The sequence below is a fragment of the Oncorhynchus mykiss genome, chromosome 9, assembly GCF_013265735.2.
Source record: "Oncorhynchus mykiss isolate Arlee chromosome 9, USDA_OmykA_1.1, whole genome shotgun sequence".
NCBI classification, from domain to species: Eukaryota; Metazoa; Chordata; class Actinopteri; order Salmoniformes; family Salmonidae; genus Oncorhynchus; species Oncorhynchus mykiss.
The window spans coordinates 34,123,493-34,135,800 of NC_048573.1; the positions used below are offsets into that span (position 1 = coordinate 34,123,493).

At 40.8% G+C, this 12,308-nt stretch overlaps 2 protein-coding genes across 4 annotated transcripts in view; one reads left to right on the top strand and one right to left on the bottom strand.

The window, feature by feature from the left end:
• Positions 1 to 5,379, top strand: part of LOC110531951 (glutamate receptor-interacting protein 2) — a 70,803-nt gene extending 65,424 nt beyond the window's left edge. For both annotated transcript variants that reach the window (XM_021615495.2, XM_021615497.2), the window contains exons 21-24: positions 285 to 399; positions 589 to 798; positions 4,770 to 4,916; positions 5,007 to 5,379. In XM_021615495.2, the coding sequence (XP_021471170.1) occupies positions 285 to 399; positions 589 to 798; positions 4,770 to 4,916; positions 5,007 to 5,204 (670 nt within the window). In that variant the 3' untranslated portion in view covers positions 5,205 to 5,379. The remainder of the gene's footprint in view (positions 1 to 284; positions 400 to 588; positions 799 to 4,769; positions 4,917 to 5,006) is intronic.
• Positions 5,380 to 10,077: 4,698 nt separating this feature from the next.
• Positions 10,078 to 12,308, bottom strand: part of LOC110531953 (sodium- and chloride-dependent taurine transporter) — a 29,607-nt gene continuing 27,376 nt past the window's right edge. For both annotated transcript variants that reach the window (XM_021615500.2, XM_036987842.1), the window contains exon 14: positions 10,078 to 12,076. In XM_021615500.2, coding sequence (XP_021471175.1) covers positions 11,921 to 12,076 — 156 coding nt within the window. In that variant the 3' untranslated portion in view covers positions 10,078 to 11,920. The remainder of the gene's footprint in view (positions 12,077 to 12,308) is intronic.

Here is a 12,308-nt window from a genome sequence, read left to right on the forward strand (position 1 = left end):
AATTTTTGTGTGGCCTAACTTTTAAACTATTAACCATCTGCATGAAGGCTCTGTCTGTTCTAATGGAATACACTGTTTTGCGCCTTCTACTGTGATAGTGAGAGAGTTAACGCTTGCCCTCCCTGAGGCCTGAAAGGTTTTTAAAGGACCTCTCCGCTATGCAGTGCAATGCCTGCATTACCCCCACTGCTTTGCAGGCCACACCCGTTTCAAACCAGAAGCAGGCATCCCCAGTCCCAGAACAGCAAGGCTCCTCTCATGTTCTGGTTACTGCGTTGTCATAGATACGCCAGTCCCCCTTGTTGCCATGGCACCCTGAACCAGGAGGACACCTTCTGGTCCCAGGCCCTGCAGGACCTAGAGACCTGCGGCCAATCAGAGATACTCAGGGAGCTGGAGGTAGGCTACATCTCCCTCCCATCTGTTTCAATCTGCTACTAAATGAAGCAATACAAAAGTCTGATTGTCTAGACAGTCCAGACACCTGCTGCCACTTTTTCTATTCAGTCAAGCTGTGTGGGCATAGGTACGTGCGTGCAATATATTAAGTTATTTCCTTCACATGCCCATCATTTTGTTTTCTCCCAGGCGTCCATGACAGGCAGCACTCTTAGCCTGTATCTGGCGTCCCAGGAAGTGCTAAAGAGCAGAATCAGTCCTGTGAAGAGGGGTCCCATCCATGACGAGCCTAAAACCAAAGGCAACCTGCAGAGGTCCAACAGGACCAGGGACACACCCCCCAGAGGGAGAGGAGAGACCCAGGAGACCACTTCCCCTACAGCCCTGGAACTGCTGAAGGTGCATAGCAGGGTGGTAGGGGGCATCTCAATTCAGTTCCTATTCATGGTCTGACAAATTATTGGATTTTCAGTCCACTTCATGAATTTACTGACTTGAAATGCGAACTGATATCAATCCTGGTCCGTGGGGAATGATGTGGTTGATTTCCAATCCAATCCATGCTTATAGCATGAATAGCTAACATATAATCGACTGAGTATGCAGACAACCCTGTAAAGCTATTGATCAGTGAACTGTAGCCTGACCCTGCTCTACACTTACAGTGCCTTGCGAAAGTATTCGGCCCCCTTGAACTTTGCGACCTTTTGCCAGATTTCAGGCTTCAAACATAAAGATATAAAACTGTATTTTTTTTTGTGAAGAATCAACAACAAGTGGGACACAATCATGAAGTGGAACGACATTTATTGGATATTTCAAACTTTTTTAACAAATCAAAAACTGAAAAATTGGGCGTGCAAAATTATTCAGCCCCTTTACTTTCAGTGCAGCAAACTCTCTCCAGAAGTTCAGTGAGGATCTCTGAATGATCCAATGTTGACCTAAATGACTAATGATGATAAATTACAATCCACCTGTGTGTAATCAAGTCTCCGTATAAATGCACCTGCACTGTGATAGTCTCAGAGGTCCGTTAAAAGCGCAGAGAGCATCATGAAGAACAAGGAACACACCAGGCAGGTCCGAGTTACTGTTGTGAAGAAGTTTAAAGCCGGATTTGGATACAAAAAGATTTCCCAAGCTTTAAACATCCCAAGGAGCACTGTGCAAGCGATAATATTGAAATGGAAGGAGTATCAGACCACTGAAAATCTACCAAGACCTGGCCGTCCCTCTAAACTTTCAGCTCAGATAAGGAGAAGACTGATCAGAGATGCAGCCAAGAGGCCCATGATCACTCTGGATGAACTGCAGAGATCTACAGCTGAGGTGGGAGACTCTGTCCATAGGACAACAATCAGTCGTATATTGCACAAATCTGGCCTTTATGGAAGAGTGGCAAGAAGAAAGACATTTCTTAAAGATATCCATAAAAAGTGTCGTTTAAAGTTTGCCACAAGCCACCTGGGAGACACACCAAACATGTGGAAGAAGGTGCTCTGGTCAGATGAAACCAAAATTGAACTTTTTGGCAACAATGCAAAACGTTATGTTTGGCGTTAAAAGCAACACAGCTGAACACACCATCCCCACTGTCAAACATGGTGGTGGCAGCATCATGGTTTGGGCCTGCTTTTCTTCAGCAGGGACAGGGAAGATGGTTAAAATTGATGGGAAGATGGATGGAGCCAAATAAAGGACCATTCTGGAAGAAAACCTGATCGAGTCTGCAAAAGACCTGAGACTGGGATGGAGATTTGTCTTCCAACAAGACAATGATCCAAAACATAAAGCAAAATCTACAATGGAATGGTTCAAAAATAAACATATCCAGGTGTTAGAATGGCCAAGTCAAAGTCCAGACCTGAATCCAATCGAGAATCTGTGGAAAGAACTGAAAACTGCTGTTCACAAATGCTCTCCATCCAACCTCACTGAGCTCGAGCTGTTTTGCAAGGAGGAATGGGAAAAAATGTCAGTCTCTCGATGTGCAAAACTGATAGAGACATACCCCAAGCGACTTACAGCTGTAATCGCAGCAAAAGGTGGCGCTACAAAGTATTAACTTAAGGGGGCTGAATAATTTTGCACGCCCAATTTTTCAGTTTTTGATTTGTTAAAAAAGTTTGAAATATCCAATAAATGTCGTTCCACTTCATGATTGTGTCCCACTTGTTGTTGATTCTTCACAAAAAAATACAGTTTTATATCTTTATGTTTGAAGCCTGAAATGTGGCAAAAGGTCGCAAAGTTCAAGGGGGCCGAATACTTTCGCAAGGCACTGTAAGTGATAATGCCCTTGAAGCTGGTGTTTGTAACAGGTGTTGTTAAGCCTGAAACAAAGTCAAAACCGTGCACATATATCCTCCAAACACCGGCTTCGAGGGCATTATCACTCTCTGTCCTAATACTGGTTACCAACAAATTCACATAATGATTGACATACTTTCATAAACGTTATTTTGATGAATTTATTCATACTTTTTCATCCTTCCACCATATATAGTCCCGACACACATCTAGGATTGCTCCCCAAGACGGCTGGTTGTTCTTTCTATCAGTTCGGTTGCTAGAGACGCGACTCAGTCGTTCAGGCTTTTTGTTCTGTATCTATGGACACGACCCAGTCGTTCGTTCTAAATGTTCCATTGCCATACTGGCTGGCAACATTCTTATCACTTTCTTTCTAGCTAGCCAACTACGGCTAACTTAATCACGTCAAATAGTGCAGCCAGAATTATAACAGTAGCTGCATTTGTTTAATCTGTTTTCTAGTGACATTTATTTCGATACGTCCATAACAATGAGGTAATGAGGCGCGATTTCGCCTGGCTTAGAAAATGTGCTCTCTCGTCAGGACACAGTTGTTCAGAGGAGCTAGCCAACAATACAGCTAACACATTAACTTTAAACAGAAGCTGGAAAGACTGAAAAGTAGCTGCACTTCATTTTTCAATTGATATTTCTTTGTTTATATCCATAAATATGATGCCAGCTGATTCATGATTTCAACTGGCTGAGAAACGCAGCCTGTCTCATCCCGACTCCCGACACTTTCATTACTATGGGACAGCTGGAGATCAAATTTGAATATTCAAACAACGCTGCAGATGTCGGAGAGACAGACAGCAAGGTTTATACAAATCTCTGCTGCTGAAAACGAAATGTTAGTCTAAAAGAAATGCGAGATAACGTCTAGATGCTTTTTATAGTGGAGATATAAATTACCTGGCTGAGCTGATGAGACGGTGGATTGCGCAGTCAGATGGAACAGAGTAAATAGGCATTTTAACATCATAGATTTAGCTAGTGGTAACTTGTGGAATAGACACCGGCTGGAATGCGGTTTTAACCAATCAGCCTTCAGGATTAGAACCACCCGTTGTATAATATGGCACAGGGAGAACATGCCTGTTGGGTTCAATTAATATCTTACCCTGAGCCTAACTGAACTGAAGCCACCCTGAACTGAACTGAAGCCAACTGAAGCCACCCTTCACTAACTGAACTGCAGGCTACCCTGCCCATCACTGGAGTGTAACTGGACTCAGTGAATGCCAGGCCAGTCAGGACTTGCAGTGTGTGGGATAATAGATAACCAACATAACACTGAACCTGCTCATTATAATGTAGTGCACTAGCTCCTGGTGTTGTGAAATGTATTGTCCCCTCGCCACCTGCCATGACCCTACTGCATGTACAGTACAGTCTGTTCTATTGTGCTGCAGTGTACTGTTGGTTTAGGAAGTGGGGTTGAATACGGGCACAAGCACTTAGTAACTGAATCTAACCACGCCCTTAAAAACAAACATGAATTGCAGATTGAAAACACTGGAGGCTGCTGAGGGGAGGACGGCTCATGATAATTGCTGGAATGGAATGGCATCAGACACAAGGACACTATGTGTTTGCTGTATTTGATGCCAGTCCATCAATTCCGCTCCAGCCATTACCCCAAGCCCGTCCTCCCCAATTAAGATGCTACCAAGTTCCTGTAATTGAATGATTTTTGATATTGGTATAATTTCCTCTGACAGCCAACTTGATTGGATGCAGTTCCATACCTAATCTGCATAATTTACATTGCTAAACCATATCATAACTCACTTAGCCTGTGGCAATATGTGACCTGTAAAGCCCAATTCCCATGACCTCCGCAAGAATGGCATTGCGCCGAGCAAGCCATTATTTTCCAATGGAGGAGGCGTTGTGCTCACTAAGAGGGTTACAGAGAGCTAGGCCTTTGGGGTCAGCGCCATTACGCTCAGAGTTTAAGTCAATTTACACCCCGCACTGTTCCCGGACCCAACGGAGAGCTTGGCAACTTACACGGATCAAGTGAATGTGCCTTACTGTCTGTTCTATAGGTGACCCTGAGGAAGGACCCAGACTGTGGAGACTTTGGCTTCAGTGTATCAGATGGCTTCCTAGAGAAAGGCATCTACGTCAACATGATCCGACCAGATGGTCCTGCCAACCAGGCCGGGTTGAAACCCTATGACCGCATTCTGCAGGTACACATATTTGTTCAACTAACATTTTGAATTAATTTGCTATTAATACCTTGTGTTTTTGTTATGTTGAACTGAATGCTCCTGTCCCAGGTGAACAGAGCGAGGACCAGAGACTTTGACTGCTTCCTGACTGTTTCTCTCATCACTGAAGCAGGAGACAGCTTGGACCTGGTCATCAGCAGAAACTCCCTGGCACAGGCAGATAAGGGGCCACCTCAGGACTGCGAGGACCCTTCTGACTCCCTGTTAAGCTTCCTACATTATAGGACCAATAGTATCGCCCTGTGACAAAGGTCCAAGGGGGAGGTAATGGATAATAGCACGTTCAAATGGTGTTACACATTATACCATGTGACATGTAGGCACTGCACGTCTCACACACTGGTTTTGTTTTGTTATATCTCTTGTACATACACACAGAATCACATTCAGATGTGAGAATACATGTGTATGTGAATAAACACACATTCAGTCACTAATTCACACTCCCACACACATACATTTGCCGTGACCAATGTTAGTCAGTGTATTCATGTGATCTAGAGCAGAGAAGGCTCAGTCAGGCTTCTGGGGCTGTTCAGGCAGAACCACATGTAGTTACGTAACAGCTTCTGACTCAGCCTGCTCAACTCTACAGAAATCCCAGAGAAACAAACACACACTTCCCTCTCAGAGAAGGTGTGTTCGGGATACAGCACCACCACAGTGTTTTTTGTTTTTGTTCAACAAAAAGAAAAGTGAAATGTGTGCAATTGTGACCCTCTGTGACCTCTTGCAGGGGAATGGTGGAGTTGCACGTACACACACATTTGACACACGAACGTGCGCACATGTGGGTGTTGGAGGAGTCCAGGCATGCTGTGCTGGACTATTATTTTAGCCATGTCTTGGCTGGCTGCCCTTTCCTTCCCTTCAGCCTGGCCCGACCTGGCCAGCCAGCTCCCCTCACTGTTAGCGCCACAGAAATAGGTAGAATGCTAAGCTGGCGTTCACTGTTACTTGCCAAGTATTGCAGACATTTCTATTTTAGATACCCCACACTCTGTCCTAAAGTCTAAAGTGTTTGTGAAAATTGATTTGGGTCCAATTTTGATGGTAGTCACGTGAGGACAAATCCTTACCAAGGCCTTTTTTTATCACACTTTCATTGTTGCCGAAGGTTTCTTTCTCTTGTTACATTTCTCACACCATGTTATTAGCTACTGGGTAGACTGAGCAGGCATTTGTCATTCATTACTTTTTGGCATCAGCGTTTTTGTTTCAAGGTTCTTGTCAATGGTTTTACCTAATCAAGTTCACTATTTCTGAAACCAAACCACTCACCGTTTTTGCTTGTATGCACTAGTCGGTCACCTAAATCAGATCCATGTACTGGAATTGACGGGCTTTATCACTCAATGTTTAAATATATTGTACAACTAATGGTGATAATGCCACATTCTTTGTTTTGAAAAGCTGTGTTTCACACTCTAAAGGAGTGTTCCTTGTCATTAGAACATAGTATTCTGATTATGTTCCGGGAGCTCACTTTTCTCCTACACCTCTTTAACATTCTACCCTCAATATCAGCATATCTTGTGAGCATATATTTTCCTGACTAGAAAAACCTTGTGGCCCTAGTCCTATGCAAACATGTTTCAGAAGGCATTACACCAGAGGTACTTACAATACAGTATCAACTCTCAGGTGTACAGTATCAACTCTCAGGTGTACAGTGGTTTCTCTACAAAAACCCTCATAAGTGAATCACATCCCCTGACAAATGTGGAACGAAATACCTTTCAGTTGAGATGATGAATGATTTCATTTGAACCCATTTTAATGTATCTGTTGAGTTTTAGCCCTCAACACTCCATAGGGTATGGACTTTGATTAGAGAGTATTTTCCCCAGCTTCTATGGCTGTCTCTCCCTCCCATAATAGTAAGCATAAACATGTAGCTATAGGATTTAATGTCCCACCCATAGAAAGCTTGCATTGTTCACAAGGGGGAATTGTAAAGCTTTTCTCTGCTGAACAATTGCCGTCTCTGTCCTGCTCAGTCAGACAGAACCTTCTCCAGAGCTGTTCCTATTTTATCATAACATGATGTTTTTATAAAGCTCTTACGCAACACGTCTCGCCCTGGCCTGCTTACCAAGTTGCCTCAGTGGAAATACGATTTGTTTCATGTCATGTAATGTCTGGGGAAGAGATGCGAGTCATGCTGTCCCGTTCAGGACTTAACTCACGGCTTTTTAATCCTCCGAGAGGAACCATGTTTTAAGAATGTTTTTATGTTGCTCTCAAACTGTCATACATTTGATACAGATACCTGTTTTTGGTTCTATTGTTTTTATTTGAACTGACATTCTGCATGTGTGGTTTTGTATGTAAGATGTGACTTAGTGCACTGTTTTCTGTACAGTTCTTCTGTTTACATTGTCCCCCAGCTGCATCCAAGCATAGCTATTTAAGTAGTGGGGGGGGCTGAAGGAAATTGGTTTGTAAGATGTTATTGGATTCTTTAGTGAGATGTATTTCCTGCTTGTTATGAAAAATAAGGATCTGAGGAATGGAGTGTTTTTTTTTCTTTCTTGAATTCTTCTATGATAGCCATTTATCTTTGCCCAGTCTACCTTTGGACATTAAGCAAAGGAAGGTTTGCAGAAAGAACATGTCCTGAAACATTTGGTTAAATCATGATTTCATGCATATTTCTACCAAGAAAGACCTTGCTCCAGACAGATTTGGCCAGCCTCCCCTAACACTCTTGATCCCAGATAACAAGCTGGCCATAAATCTACAATGGTCTCAGTCCCGCCACCCTCACTTCTCTGTAGATGTGACCATCACGTCTTTGTGGGTGAGGTCTCAACATGGTTTTCACCTGCCTAGAAGGGACACCTAAGATCATTTACCAGAAATGTCAATGCAGGTTTGTCAAACTAATGTATTATATTATATTTCCTCGCTGTTAAAAGTTAGTCTTCTATCCATCGATTTCAACATTTTTGATGCGCCCTGACATTCTTGATTTCATTTTGATGACTTTTAGCAAGCTGGATAGAGTAAAGAGACTATACAATAGGTCTGTTATCACTTCTACTAGGTATGTTTTTTTTAACTAACTACCTGTGGGACGGATTGAAAAGACTATCTTTGACACCCCTGTGTCAATGTAAGGCCGAAGCAAGGGGGCAAAGGAAGATTCAAGCTCAAATAATTATAATTGGCTATTTTGAGGGGTGGAGTGCAAGTTGTATTGTGATTCATTGAGGCAGCACTTGCTCAACAAAACAGTATTGATAATATAGGTGACGGGAAGATGAGCAGTGATACTATATTCCTTCCTATTAATCAGGTATTAGATTACTCAAGGTAACTCATCACATGTGCATAGTGCACTGAACAAATTCCACTAAACGCACATGTTCCTGCGATGGTGACAGGGTCTGAGTTTTCCCCAACACCAGAGGGGCTTCTCAACTGTTCAATGTCTCTGTCTGCCATACCAAGGTGTCACCTTATACCTTTTTAAGGTGACGCTTAATGTCCACTTTGGCTAACACTCCATGGATTAATCTAATGGAGGCACAGCATCTCTGTTTCTAATCTGTTGGAAGTAAAATTTCAGTTTGTGACAAAACAAGCAAGCATAGTGTTGAGTCATTGTACCATCTAAACCACTGTGAAATATATTTTCCATAACCAAAAATATTGTTTGAAGCTGTTAAAAGTAAAAGATGGAAAACCCATACTTAAGGACGGGAAGCATAGAAATAGTGGACATAGAACAGATCTATCGCTTCTTAGACTTGCTTTCAATGAGAATGATATCTATAACACATTTCTATGTGAATTTGGTTGGGTCGCCCCAAAAGTTACATATTGCAGCTTTAACTAACTCGGAGAGAAATGTATGGTCAGAGTTGCCACATCCTATAGCCCATGAGTCCATTTTACTGTTGTGGCCTGGCGTAAGTGGTCTGTGAGTTGTCATTTTGATTGGGTATGTGAATACAGTTTTTTCACATTTGGGTGTCAGCATTATGGGCAATAGTATTTTATTCACTCTGTGATTGCTAAAATTAAGTATTAGTCTACTATTCACACCAACATTATTTAGATAATTACACAAGCTACACTTTTATTGTGTGGTTATTTAAGCCTCCTTATTTTAATGCACTTGTTTTAAGTCACAGTCGATATGTAAATATTGGGTATATTATGAATAAGGATGAATGTAGAAAATACCTTGTATCATGTTGGAAGTGAATGTGTGTAGTCACATGAAAATATATTACAGTTTACCATATAATACTACATTACTATCAAATTGTGGTACACTGTAGAATACTATACTACGCACTATCCCTCGATCATGTGTAGTACTTACTGTATAATTTTGTAGTATACTGTAGAATACTATAGTAAATACTGCAGTAATGTCCAAAAACACTACAATTTTTAACTATTGTAAATACTACAGTATTTCATTAACCCTGCCCATTCCCCTCGCCCATATCCAAATTTGGCCACCCATAAGTGGGTATGCATGGTAAGTATAGACCCGTACATGTTATTCAAAAGAGCAGAAGCTCTTTAACTATCGATATTCTTCCCAGTCCTACCTACCTACAGGTTATGGAAAATGTGCTATTTTAGTTTCCTCAAGGAGAAAGCCTCCGCTTCTATGTCAAAGGTAATAAAAACAAAAAGCAATAGTAAATACTGCATTAATGTTAGCAAAAACACTACAGTAAATACCACAATATACTGCATTCTGCAAAAACACTACAGTAAATACTACAGTATACTGTATTCAGCAAAGACACTACAGTATATATTACAGTGTACTACAATCTGCAAAAACACCACATTAATTACAATAGTATATTTTAGTTTTATTTTACTACAATATTTATACTATAGTTAACTATAACTTCTACAGTGAATACTACAGTATTCACTGTAGTGTTTTTGCAAACATTAGTCTATAGTAAAGTCCGCAAAAACACTACAGTGAATACTATGGTATACCATAATATACTATAGTATTTTTTTTTTTGGGGGGGGGGGGGGGGGGGTATACTGACTGTAGCTGTCTTTATGAGGAAGAAGCAGGGCAGTAGGCCCTTAAATGCTCTCACAGAACAAATTAATAATTCACTCCAAGACATGTAAAGAAAAAATGTTTATTTTCAATCCAGGAAGAGATGGTGCAAGGTGCATCTCAAAGGAGGATGGATGTTAGACAAAAAAATACACTTGGTTTTCCAACAGGTATTACATTTTTTTCTGGACAAGGAATTTGGTTGACCAAGCACTGTACGTACTGTGGATGTTCATGTACGTGCTTTGGGTTAAGGAATCTCACTTTCACTTTAGACGTTCAAATGTATGTTGGTCTCATATCATGTTTAGTGTTTTTACATATGTTTTAAAACTGAAATAATTTGAGTGGGAAAGGCCATTTTATTTGATGAAAATTGCACACTACAAATTTCATTCAGGGTCATAACATTAAATGTGAATTGTTGACTGTATTCAGAAGAAATAGGTCATCAGTGACAGTGTTCATATGCTGTACAGTATAAAATGGTTAATACAAAAAGGCATACGTGATTCACAAACAAGTAAAATACTAAAATACAATTGAGTCTGATGGAAATGTTGTTTGATACAGTTATTTACTGACTGTTACTGCTATTAAAATGAGATCACTGGAGAAATAACTATTATTTCAAAACATTCTTTAAATCATTTTGTCAATGTACATTTTTTGGGCTCTAATTAAATTATGGTTCTCACAACTATCGCAGGTTTAGTCATAGAGAGACAGAATGTTGCATGGCAATGTTCCACCTTTATTTTATATTTTATATTTATAGCAAGTGAGTGAGAGTATAATGCTCATGTTTGAACGGATAGATATGAACAACATCACAAAGGTGTGAAGCTATATCGTGTTTCTTTTGAAATGAATGTTGCAAATGAAACTGCAGGTTCTTGTGACAATTTTCGTAACAGATCACTAAAATATCGGTGAAACTCAACGTATGAAGAGCAAAAAGAGGTTTCAATAAATGCACCGTAACTGACTGTGACGGTCTTAGGCAATGTACAAATACTCTTAAAATGCTTCTTCTCTTTTCTCCTTCACTTCCTCACCTCCCTCCTAGGAACACATTATCCTTCCGGGAACATTTTGTGCAGTATTTGGCCATAAGGACTTACCTATGAACTACTTTATCTACACAGCATGTTACATTTATATTTGAGTCATTTAGGTCTTATCCAGAGCGCCTTACTGGAGCAATTAGAGTTAAGTGCCTTGCTTAAGGGCACGCCGAGAGATTTTTCACTTAGTCAGCTCAGGGATTCGAGCCAACGACCTTTTGGTTAATGGCCCAACGCTTGTTCAGCCTAGGTGGTACAGATGGCTACTCTACCAGCAGGTGTGAGTGGCTGGCGTCCGCCGCTTGCGCAAAGAAGGTTCATTCAGTTGCATCTCACAACAAATGGCGTCGATAGCAGATTGCAAATGACCTCAGACAAGGATACTGCCACAATAACGTAAGGATATTATCTTAATAGTTTGCTACCTAACATGTTACACAATTAGTTACACATTCAGTTTACTGTATTTTTGTTGAGTGAAAATGTTCCACAATCAACAGAAAGGTAGTTAACATAGAACATGTTGTTCTATGTCAAAATGCTGCCCAAACTGACATCGCCAACAAAAACGGTAACAACAACAATATGATAAAAAATTACCAAGATAAAAAACAACCCAACAGCAATATATACAGTGTGTGTGTATATATATATATATATATATATATATATATATATATATATAAAACTCTCTTAATCATCATCATAGAAACCAAACCAGAATATTCCTAGTGCAGATATATAGAACAATGTAAACCTGGTTCTACCACTATCAAAGTTAGCAAATAAATGATAATAACGTAGACAGCACGCCAATCAGTATTTCCTCTCACAGAGAGTGCTCACATCATTGTTTCTACAATGGTGTGGGTGGGCTTGATCAGGATGTTGTCCCCATTGGGGTTCAGAGCCTGGGTAAGCTCGCTGCCCTTCATGCTGTACTCTTTGGGGCGAGAACTCGCACCTCCCTTTACTGGGGCCGCCACTGCCTTAATCCTCTGTGGGGTGTAGAGGAGAATGTCAAATGACCCACATGACATGAAAATAATGCAACGATAAAAAGCCACTTTGTAGAAGTCCTTGTACCATGCCATAAAATCACATTACATGGTATACTGCATCATGTAGACGGCTTATATCATGTGTGCAATATAATACAAGTTATGCAATTGCATACTGCATGCCATTACCACAATGCTGCACTCCCTTTCAGGCAGTTTTTGTATTCAT